Source organism: Falco biarmicus, chromosome 4 (genome assembly GCF_023638135.1).
Source record: "Falco biarmicus isolate bFalBia1 chromosome 4, bFalBia1.pri, whole genome shotgun sequence".
Taxonomy (NCBI): Eukaryota; Metazoa; Chordata; class Aves; order Falconiformes; family Falconidae; genus Falco; species Falco biarmicus.
Window position 1 is genome coordinate 1,786,261 of NC_079291.1, and position 12,034 is coordinate 1,798,294.

The following is a 12,034-nucleotide window of genomic DNA, read 5'->3' on the forward strand; positions in this document are numbered from 1 at the left end:
TACATACAATATCAAGTGTCAGAAAGCAGCCTGTGGTCTCTTTACTACAGCTGCACCCACGCCAGGGGAGCTGTTCCAACCTGGTGGCATCGTTTGCGGCACCGGCAGAGGAACTGGGACGTGCCGTGGAAGAACCACCTTTGGTTACAAGTGTTTCCCCAGGTTGGCCGCCTTTTGTCTTCAGCACTGGACACAGCATGTGTTTGGTAATGGCCGTGCGCCAAGGAACGGGGTACGCGCCCACAGCCGCCCCTCGGCTCCCCACCGCGCCCGCGGTGGCCTGAGGTTCGGGGGGGGCCGGGAGCAGCAGCAGCAGCTGGGGTCAGCGCGGGTGCGGGGGCAGGCGGGAGGGCTTGGGGGGGCCGTGCCGGGCCGGGCCGGGTGGGGGGTGCGTGACCGGTCGCCGTGGCCGCCGCGCACGGTGCTGCCGCGGCCTCGCAGCTGCGGGCACGTTCCGCAGGCGCGTCCCCGCTGTGCCGCTGCGCTACGTGCCGCTGCGGACGCGCAGCCGCCCCGCCCGCCTCCCGCCGGCCCCGCACGGCGCTGCAGAAGCCCTGCCGGCGGCGGGGCTGGGCATGGAGCGGCTGCGGGTGGAGGCTGCGGCCTTGGAGCAGTACGCGGAGTACCGGCGGTGAGCGGAGCCCCGCGCCTCGCCCGCCGTCGCCGCGGAGGGGGGAGGGGGGGGCGGGGGCCTTTCCCTTCCCCGCGCCCTGGCGAGGAGGTGGGATCGCACCCCGCGCTCCCGGAGCCGCCTCTTCGGGGTCTGCTGCGGCTTCGTGGTGCCACACGCCCCCACCCCCGCCATTTGCTGGCGAAGTCGGAAGCGCGTTGCCGGCCTGCGCCCGGTGCCCGAGCGGCCCTCGGTGGGGGGGGCGGCATCGCCTCGCCAGGGGCAGCCGCGGTGACCGGACCAGCCCAGCGCGCCTCGCCCGTGTGCGGCGGCTGGCAGGCGCTGCCTGCCGGGGAAGCCTGGGCTCGCCTCGCCTCGCCTGGCCCGTCGGGGCCTGCGCACCTGCCGGCCTGGCAGCGTGTCCCTGGTGTGGCGTGGGGGGGTGACGTGTCAGCTGTACCGCCCTGCCAGGGAGCACAGACTTTTGCACGTCGTAAACCAAGTTTTACAGCGTATAAACGCGTGTCCTTAGACTCGCGTGTGTCTTTGCTAATCTTGTTGTTGCTCCTCCTGAAGAGTTGAGCAAAAAAATAACCATGAACTCGGTCGTTATACTGAGATGGGGTCCTAATTTAGCTTAGGAAAACCCTGAGGAGGACGCAGGAGGTAGGCACAGTGGTATTTCTTACATATGTAGTTATGCACTGCTTCAGCGTGTCGGCTGGATTGACGTGCAAATGACAGTGACTGTTGACACGTTATACTGGTGCTGTATGGTACTGGCAACCTACAAATTCACAGGATATTTCACAAAGAAGCGCTTCTGAGGTATGTTTTAGTCCATCCAACAAATAACGACTGAAATATTTACAGACTTTAATAAACTGACCTTCAGCATAGTTAAGTGCTGCAATTAAGTCTAAATTGTATCATACAGATTTTTACTTAAGTGTCTTCAGTTGTCTCCATAAATGCAGAATTTGGACACTGCTCCAGAGTTCTGGCTATTCAATGACCTTGAATTTAAACCTGCCTGCCTGAGGTGTGGGGCACAGCTGCGGTCAGCTTTATGTACAGAATCTGGCTTAGTCTTCTTCAAATTAGAAGACAGCTTGGCTGTATTGTTTATTACTTTGATGGCAGTGTGGTTATCTATTTGCAGTTAAATAATCTTACGGTAGGCTAAGATTAGGTAACTTGATAGAAGTCTGCAGTACAGTTAGGTGTAGGTGGGTGAAATGACTTGCCAGAGGTCATGCGAGGAGTCTGCGGCAGTGCTGGCTGGTTACACAACCCTTGATGCCCATTGCTTTTTCTGCTGTATGAAAAGGAGCTTGGTAGTTTGCTTTATTCATTTTTTCCTTCTCTTTTACAACACTTGATTTTCAGTCTGTCAGAGCAGATTTTTGAAAAGAGCAGCATTCAAAAAATTTCATTAAAGATCAGGTATAGATCTGTTAAATGTATATCACTAGAACAGTATTTTGAAGTATTAGATTACCTTTTTCTGCATTTATAACAGAAGTGTTGTTACACATTTGAAAAAATACCTTGAGAAACCTACTTTTATTGTCCTCATTTTCTTTTTTTGGGGGGTTTCTTTTATTATGTTATTACATGTTTACAGAATTGTGGGTGGTGATGATGGAGGAAAGCTCTTTACCCCTGAGGAATACGAGGAGTACAAAAGAAAAGTATTACCAGTTCGGTTACAGAACAGGTTGTATGTGAGCTGGAGATCACCAACTGGCATGGACTGTAAGCTTGTGGGGCCAGAGACGCTGTGCTTTTGTACTCACCGGTAGGCATCTTTTCTTTTTTTGCACTGTCATATTTTTTTAAATCAGGAAAATGTAGAATGTTTCCAGATACATCACAGAATGGTATAAGGAAATTAATTTAAGGGCTGAGAAAATTAGGGTTTAAGTCATAAGAACTGTTCTTAAATCTAAATCTTAGTACATTTTTTGAGACCAAAATGATTTTGTAGTCTTCAATAAATTCAGCTTTGAGCCACGAGTTCCTCTGAGTAGACCAGATTGATTCTGATAGTGCTGTCAAAATGAAACATAAGGATCTGTGATATTTAGTAATGAATGGATGTAAAGGCACCTGATATTATGCATTTAATTGAAAATTAACAATTACCAGTAATGAATATGATTATAAGATAACACAAAACAGAACTTGTAAGATAAATTATAAGACTTTCAGTTTTCTGATAAATACTAGCAAGGTTATAAGAGTTACTGGTTTTGCCTGTTCTAGGTACAAACAACACAGAACGGACTATGAAGTGATTCCCAAAGACCGTCCTATTTGTGTGCCTTGTAGAGTGAGCCGTTGCCTGTGCCAGTCCTATCACTATGTCCCTCTAAATGGCACGCAGCCCATCCGTTGTAGATGTAAACATTTTGCTGATCAGCACAGTGCAGCACGTGGATTTTCATGTAACTCCTGTAAGTTACTGATGTGCTCGCAGCATTCTTTGCTAGGAAACTTCACAGGACCAGCATGTTAGGGATCTGTATTCTCCCCAAAGTATTAGGTATGTGCTACACTTGTCACTAATGCGTATTTTGGTCCTTGCGGAAGGATGGGAAATGGGAAGGAAGACATTGCCTTTTGCACGGGAGGGTTTAAAACAACATCCTTAGCTTCCCCAAGTCCTGTGAAGGAGCGTAAATTTTTGAATTATTTGGTTAGGTGCATATGGAGACAGCAGCCTGAAGTCAGGCAGTATGAGAGCACCCCATGTGCAGTTTGTCCCTTCCAGTGCTGCGTGCACGTGACTCTTCTACATGAAATTGGTAGTTTGAGAGAGAGAGGTGATGATCTTCATTCCTCTATTGCCCGGTTGAATATAACGTTAATGTATTTTTCTATCTTTTTCTGGACTCAATAAGAATTAGCGCTCTGTTCCCAGATAGTACTATTGTTAGCAGGCTAACAAAGCAGTTGCCAAGCATACAGAGTGTGAGTCAAGAAATGCAAATGGAATGGAGTTTCAAGTAAAAGGTTTGAGAAGGCATTAAGAGGAAGCTTTTTGCTTCAGTTGTTCGAGTTTATTGTAATGGAACAGCGGTAATTATTAACCATAGAGGATAAAAAAAAAGTGCATAAAGATGTTATAGCTTGCAACCTCAAATTACATAAACAAGATTTTTTTTTTCTACAGTTTCGTACCTGGAGGTGGCTCTTCATAGAGTTTAGTGAATTTCTTTTGTGAAGTTTGTCTAATTTGTGTAGGAAAAACCATAAACAGCTTTTGCTGGATGAGAATCATATCCCACAGAATAAAACATGAAATATTTATATGACAGCTTTTCAAGGATTTGCTCAAAGTAGTGTGGAATTCTTAAATGTGCAATTGGGCAATTCAGACTGAATCCTGAGAAGAGAGTGTTTTTAATAACCGTTTACATTATGCACTTTTTCTAGCGTTCCTCAAAAATACAGACACTTCTGAGGGCTTTACAGATCACACAGAGAAGTACCGAGACTTCTATTTTGAACTTGTGTTGTTTTAGTGTACTCTTATTAGTCTAGCCCAGTGCTGTATAAATGTAATGTGATAGATAAATTATAATTGAAAAAATACTGCTGTTGCACTTTGTATAGTCTATATACTTTATTCTGTATCTAAAGACAGAGTAAGAGCTTTGTTATTATGAAGTGCCCAAAATTATATGAAAAAGCCTTTAACATTTCCAAGAACACAATCCTTGAACATATTACACAAGACTTAAAAAAAATCTTTCTTGGGGCTCTGCAAAATGGACTGTAACTGGGAGTTGGAAGCAGAGTAATTTGTGTAATGAAACATTTGCAAAATCAATTCCTCAATTTCTTGTCCACATCATTGCTCCAGCAGGGCTTTGATGAGAGTCTTGGCTGTAGCTAGGGAAGATACATCACCTCTCTGTGTTTCTGAATGCCACATGCCATTTGTATAACTATTTGAATTACATCTTGTGGCTATGTAAGCTTAAAAAAACCCCTGAAAGTCGGTCTAATGGTACTCTTATGTAGAACCCATTTTGCTGTTGCTGCGGCCTCTATTTACTACCAAGATAATTTTGCTACTTGTAAAAGACATTTAAATTGTTATTTGTACCATAAATTGTGATTTGAAGTTTTCTGGCCATGCAGCGTTGACATGTGCTGCACGCCTTTGGAAGTAATACTGCCAAAATGCTGGCAGGTTGCCTTTGTTACCCAGTAATAGATACGGGGTTTTTATTTTTCTTTTTTATTAGGGGAGAGATAGAGGAGGGTGTTGCTAATGGCAATGGACACAAGTTGCAACATAGGAAATCCAATTAGATACTAGGAAAGAAATGTCTGTTCTAAGAGAGGACCAACATTGGTCCAGGCTGCTCAGAGAGGTGGAATCTCCATTCTTGGAGGTACTCAAAACGTGACTTAATGAGACCCTGAGACTGGGCAACCCCTATGATCTAACCCCCACATTCATCCTTTCTCGTGTTTTATACAGCATTTTCATACAGCTGGATGCTTTTGCAGTGAAGGAACTTGAGATTTTGAGAAGATCAGTTTAGGGAAGCACTGTTTTGTCTGCAATGAGGTATATATTTTGCTTAGGGACATAGTTTAGTGATGGACTTGACAGTCCTGGGTTAATGGTTGGACCTGATGATCTCAAAGGTCTTTTCCAACCTATATGATTCTAAATTCCATTATCATCTCACTCATTAATGTTATTTGTTTGTTAATTAGGTTCCAAGTGTTCGGGCTTTCATAGTTGCTTTACCTGTGCATGTGGTCAGCCAACATATGCTCATGAAACAGTCGTGGAAACTAAACAAGAGCGCTTAGCCCAAAGGAGGCCCGTGGGGCAGGATGTTCCTTATGCTGCTGTGGGAGGACTGACTGGTTTTAGTTCACTAGCAGAAGGCTACCTGAGACTTGATGACAGTGGAATAGGTAAGTGCAGCTGACCTGAGGTGAAATTTTAATTCTCCAACTAAGTAGTTTTGAAAAGTAGTAATTCAACACAGATTTTCGAAGTTCAAAAGCGAGCTGGATCAATAGCAGTAGGTAGGACTTAAGACAGATTCCCCCTCCACCCCACCCCCCAGCAGTCCTTAGGTGCAGAGAGATCACTGTGACCATCTTGTCCAACATCCTGTAGTGAATTGATACTAAAACTCTTTGTCAACAATTCTGGTGTTCAGCCCAGTAGCTTCTGGTTGAATTGGAGCATATCTTTTAGAAAGAACTCTGTAACTTCTGGGTTTTTTTCTCTTAATACTTCCATGTTATATTTATGTTAATCCTTCAGCCTAATACTGCCCATTTTTTTTTCCCAAACTCAAAGGTTAGTAGCTGTTCAGCATAAAAAAAAAAAAAAAAGGAGGTAATTTGTAGAACTTTATTTTTGACAGGCATGTTAGTTGGCCTTGATGCCTCTGCTGCTCTGTGTTTTTGTGTTGTTTAGTAATGGACACTCTTTGTCCTGAAATACTGTTTTATTTATTATTGCCATGTACTCATTATTTCTTTTTTAAATTCTGGGCTGGTTTCCTGGATTTGTCTGAAGTTTAGAAACTATATCATAGCTGTAGTAATTAAAGAAACAAAGCTTTTAATTTCTTTTGAAGCCATCCTCTCTAACACTTTTATTAGCTCAAGTTTCTGGGGTCTGCACTGAGTGTTGTGGATATGAACCTGTAGCCTTGTTTTGACTTCATCATGTATATTCTTAATACATCTTGTGAAGTTATTTTTTTGTTTTCATTCAACTTCTTTTCCCACAGGGGCTCCTTCTGCTGAACTTTTAGAATCCCCCGTTACCAGCATGGATCATCCATTTCTAAAAGCATTTGAGGGACCTTCTAGTTCTGCTCAAACCACCTCACAGATAGCAGGTGCTATATTAGTAGTATAATACTGATTTACAAAAAGTATTTAATATAAAATTAATCAGCTTTGTTTATGAGTTGAAGCATGCCTAGGGCTAAAATCAAGGTTAAAATTAGTATTGAAGCCTTGTTATGTGAAAAGTTAGTACAACATTCATGTACTTGAAGTGCTTAGAATAACTGTTTTGTTACTGCTTGTTGGTTTTGCTCATGATGGGCTTTTTAACTTTTTCTAGCGTTTGGTATCGTCTTCATTAATGGTGTCACTCATTGGATTAGTTTTTTAAATTTTCAATTCCTACTAGAAGCTCATCATATCTGAATGGATTGTACATGGTCAGCACAATCCTGCGAAACTGCTTTCTGTCAGAAAGTCTTTTCTGCATGGAATTATGGATCAGTTATGCTTATTTTATGCCCCTTATTTAGTTGTAAGAATTTAGGAATTAATGTAACTGTTGAACTCCTCCAAGACTATTTATAATAGCTGCTAGCCTGGACTGAGGAGGTTACTCTTTGATCCCAATTGCTGGGCTTTGTTACTTGCCTGTAAAGGTGGGTTCTTATTTTAGATGTGTTTTGCCAAATGTAAAACATAAGTAATGGAGTAGCAAGTATCATTAATGAAAAAAGTTTGGTTGTGTTTCCCTCCCCCCCCCCCCCCCCCAGGTGATTCTGGTGCCACAAGGCAAGTTTCTCATGGAAAGCATTCAGAAGATGATGACATGGCTTACTTTGAAAAACGTTATCAAGAACGGGCAAGTTACTACATTTATCTTAATTCAAATATATTTTCACAAGAGGATGTCTAAAAAAGATACATGTATGATTTAAATGGCATATAAATGCATTGTATAATTTCTGTCTGAAAAATCACTAGCTTCTTAAAGTTTGAAATACAGTTATGAGCTATCACAGGACTTCAGAGGTCAGTCATGTCTGGGATGGTATTTACCTTAACTGGGCAGATTTTTATTGAAGTAACTCACGATTACAAAAAACCAAAATATTTTACATGCGAGAAAAAGAAACAAGAAGATTCACAGAAGGTCTCCTGTGACATTTAGGAATGTTTGTTTGCTACCTTGTTTATAAAACTTTTATTATGTTCTTTTCCTTATGAGTGTCTGAGTAGTTGGGCTAAATCTGGTGTGTCTGTCTTAGATGATCTGAATCACCCCCTTACAGGTGCCTCCTCCACCCCACTGACTATCTTAAATTTAAATGCCCTGTGGTGTAGGTTACTTAGATGTTTAAATACCTATTCTTTCACTGCATTAGCTTCTTAGTTCCACCATCCTGGCTGGAAGTATGTCGTGACTGTTTATGAATTCTTTTGTAAGGCAATGTTGCATAATTAAATTCCAAAATCTTAACTGCTGTTATATTTGCTGCTTGCAGCCAGGTGTTTGTTAATGAGAAAGCTGTTCTAGCTTTATGAAATTTTAAATTCTTTATTTTGGAAACTATCACAAAATATGGTAGGATGTTACAAATGTAGTATCAGTTTATAAGAGAAAATATGTTACTTTCAAATCCAAATTGCTGCATTTCTTTTTTCCCCCAGGATTTTGATTTCTTTGCAAAAGGTAGTAGGAATGTCAGATAAAAATGTCAAGCCTGCCCGTATGGAAAAATGTTTGAAAATGAGTTCTTGTGTAGACCAACAACAGGATTGCTTAGCAGAGAGTTCATTTGTAGACATCCAAATCAGGACTGGGACCTTGCTTCCTTCTGACACTATTTTATGGGGGGAAAAAAGCATGTTAAAAATACTATTTTATTTTCCCTTGCATTGTTGGTAGCAACATGATCTCTTACGTTAGATGAGATGCAAAAGTCTGTGCATCCTTTTTATATAATTGCTCTAAATAGAATTTCATTCACTGATGTAACAATACTTGAGAACAACTGTTGCTTCTAAAACCAACAGATATATTTGTTTGGATTAATAGTCTTACTGCAAAATGGCAGAGTTAAATGTATATGTGTTGGTAAATCATACCATGCTGTAAGAGCCTACTTTGTAGAAAAAAATTGTATGAGGGAAAGACACTGAGATGGCTGTTTAGCATCTACCTCAGCAGCAAACTCCCTATCTGATTTTGTGCATGCTGGTTAGTCTGTGTCTGTTACATGTCTGTAATAAAAGTTCTTTACCTTCAATTGACATAAAGATAAACCCATGACCATTTGTGAGGCGTGTTGGCCTTGAGGGATACATAGATACCTAGATTGCTGTTATCAGAGATAAAGGCAACCCTGGTTTGAATAGGGGAGGAGCTGTAGGGTTCTGGAAGTGCTCCTATGCCCTATGATGCAAAAGTAAGCAACGCTAGGTTGGGCTGGTAATAATCTGTAGCTCTCCCCACTGCATGTATTACTCTGGAAAATTTGGGACTGGATGTAGAGATTTAATATCACATTGGTAGCTGACTTGCAAATTAATGTTTGAACCATTGTTGGTGTCTTTCTTTGTTACAGCTGAAAAAGGAGAAGGCTGCTAAACGGAAAAGTCCTGGGCCATCAAAGAAGCCATGAGATTAATAAATAAACATTTATTATATGGCACCGTGTTAATCGTTGTATTGAAAGTATTTTTCACTGTGCCTACCTACATACTTGTATTTCTGCATTTCTTTATTCTGTTGTTTTGTTCTATTGCTGAAATTATTATTTTTTATTTTTTAGTTATCTTCTAATAAAATTGATGCTTTAATCAGTGTGTTTCTAATCTCCAGAATTGTTAACAGATACTCCTTTGAGAACGGAAAATCATATTTAGAGACTTACAGAACTCTTATTTAAGATCTGAGAGAATAACCATGTATTTAAGTATTACATTGTATAAGGGCGAAATAAAATATATCTTATTCTTAGACTTTTATTATTTGTCCTTAGAACTCATTAATGGATTTTTGCTTGGTGGGATTTGTTCTGTTAATACTGACATTTTAGTCTTTAAATCTTTTCTTTTTCTGTCTGTTGGTTTCACTGCCTTTACATGAAATTCAAACATACCCTTCTTCTTTCATGCTTCTCTAGGCTCTCTTCTTGCTATTGTATAAATGTTTTTACATGTGATATTTTGTACGCTTGTAAACCCCGTTTCCACACGTAGCTCCTCACTAGCTACTTCGAAGGCATGCTGCTTGTGTACTCTATCCCAGATTTCTCTGGCGGTACCATTCTCCCGATTCCGTTTGTTGATACTGTACATAACAATGATTCTATTACACTAAATTTCTGAAAACATTAAGTGGAAATGGATATGGTATTTATTGCATGTAAACAAATAATTATATAGTGTGTAATACAAACTTATTTATCCAAGAGATTCTCTTTCATCATGTCTAATCCAACACAGAGTCCCTCAAGAAGGGAAATGTGCTTTTGTATTCTTTGTCCATAATCACAGCTGTGGTAGCATAATGTTGTATTAAAGGTAGTGGACAGGGAAATTTAAAATTTGGTAACTTTGTGTGGTGGTTTAAGTCTGCAAAGAGCAAGAACTTGGTACAGAATAACTGGCAGAGGCTGCAGTTTAGGAGGCAAAAGCAGAGCCTTAGCTGGCTTTGTGAGTGCCCTTTGAAAACAGAGAGGTATAAGGCAGTTTGTCCTTAAAAATGCTTGAAGGCATCTCTTGGATTGAAGACTTTTCAGGCGGTATGTGTGTACTGAGTCTTTATAGCAAGAGCTGGGAGAAGCTTACAAAGCTCTTCATTCCCATCAGGGAGAATGCTTCTATGTGCCAGCTTAGCAGAAGGGGTAAGGCTGAAAGCGTTTGGTGCAGGGCAATACGCTTTTTTGTTTAGGTATCAGCTGTGAGAGGGTAGGAGAGTTCTTGGGAGTGCGTGCAGGTCATACAGTGGCTGATGGAGACGGCTGGAACCCCAGTGAGAAAGAGATGGGTCTGTTGCCCAAATTTAAAGATTGAAAGAGGCCATTTACCTTAACTCTGACCTGTACTGCCATTACTACAGATGCCAGTCAGAGAGGTTGTAATCTGTTACTTTAATTTAAATGCATAATATATCAAAGTGTCTAATGAATGTTTTAAAAGTACTTTACCTTTAAATTCTATGCTCTTACATACTGCTTTAATTTAATAAATAAAAAAATTAACGTGAGCTCCCTCTTCTGGTCCAGAAGCAATCATTTCTACAGATCCTCTGCTTAGTCTCATAAATAAGTGGGGATTTCACAACAGAATTACAAGAAACAAATGTAAATAACATTGTTAAAAAATTATAGTAAAAATGTTCCTATTTCAGTCTTCTAAGCTTGTAATAATCTCTCTGTAGTGAAAGTTTATTTGTCTTTCATATTTATCCTCATGGCTATACCCGTTGGGCAATACAGATCCAGAAATGTATGTGTGTATTTCAGAGGTGTAAGTTTTTCACAGCAAAATACTCTTATAGACAGAGGTTTTACTAGTTACAAAAAACCCTGTATTTTCTGTTTCTTTTTGTACTGATAACTTTCACTTTTAGGAAATAACATATTGTGCATTTAATGACATTTTGAGTTAAAAATACTTGCCAGTTTTAAATGTTTGCTTTGCCAAATGTAGTCTTACTAACTTGTACTTTGATCATCGTGAACTGGTTTTATAAGTCAATTTTTAAAAAAATTATTCTGAGTTTAAGCTTATTTAACATTTCCACCTAGGTGATACAAAAAAAGTTAATATATTTATTTCATGGTATTTCTTTTTAGTTGGAAAACAGGTGGGATCATAAAAATATCAACTGCATTAAATATTGCTTAAGGGCTTGTGACCACTTTTCACCCATGTTGATGATGTCCAAGTAAAAAAACCTAATTTTCCTTAATAGAAGATATACTTTTGACTTCTCGGTATTCATGTAGTACTTTTTTGTAGCATTTTTATTTGTACATATACATGAAAAACCAGTTACAATATATCTCACAATGTTGCTGGCTGTGAAAACTGGACACTGATGTCACATCTTAAATTTGGACTTAACTGGAATTACTCTTACTTTTATGCTAAAAGAAATAATCATAATTTTGTAGGATCAAAATTGCAACCTCCAATTCTATTGATAAATCTCTTTGTACTTTTATGAAAAAAGAACATTTGTGTAAAGGTAAAAGCGGAGACCAAATGCTAGTATGTTTGCCATTAACAGTGGTCATTAAAGAGGTCATTTTAACCTGTACTTGTTGATGGTTTGTTTTCCTGAGAGCAGTTGTTAACTTTGAACATAGTATCATGGGACAGGTAAGTTATTGGTTCTTCTGGATGAGTTATTTGTGGGCGTTCAGCTGTCGTTCAGCTAGGTGCGTTAACTGTTTCTGAGTGCAATCCAGGGAATCTGGCGCAGGGGAAATGGTTTGCTGTCATACACATGAGTGCTCTAAGCTGTTAAAGCCTGATTGCGTAGGTCTTAGGCAATGCTTAAGCACTTCTAATTTTAAAAATAGCTGGCTTTCAAATCAGTATTTTGCCATTATTATAACACTCCTAGAGTGTAGAGCAGCATTTTTTCCCTAGTTTTAATCATTCTAT

General features: G+C 40.2%; 1 protein-coding gene across 1 annotated transcript; it reads left to right on the plus strand.

Annotated features, from left to right (window-relative positions):
• Positions 1 to 481: 481 nt before the first annotated feature.
• On the plus strand, positions 482 to 11,646 carry FAM221A (family with sequence similarity 221 member A). The gene is made up of 7 exons (XM_056338471.1): positions 482 to 631; positions 2,238 to 2,411; positions 2,879 to 3,069; positions 5,351 to 5,557; positions 6,391 to 6,501; positions 7,165 to 7,253; positions 8,980 to 11,646. Exons 1-7 carry the CDS (start codon positions 576 to 578, stop codon positions 9,034 to 9,036), a joined length of 885 nt encoding a protein of 294 aa, XP_056194446.1. The 5' UTR covers positions 482 to 575; the 3' UTR covers positions 9,037 to 11,646.
• Positions 11,647 to 12,034: the final 388 nt, after the last annotated feature.

What these genes read in the sequence shown, in the direction of transcription:
- FAM221A (XM_056338471.1), top strand. Translation starts at nt 576, where the DNA reads ATGGAGCGGCTGCGGGTGGAGGCTGCGGCCTTGGAGCAGTACGCGGAG. An exon ending in ACTTGATGACAGTGGAATAG is followed by an intron (nt 5,558 to 6,390) that starts GTAAGTGCAGCT and finishes CTTTTCCCACAG; the next exon opens with GGGCTCCTTCTGCTGAACTT. An exon ending in AAAAACGTTATCAAGAACGG is followed by an intron (nt 7,254 to 8,979) that starts GCAAGTTACTAC and finishes TCTTTGTTACAG; the next exon opens with CTGAAAAAGGAGAAGGCTGC.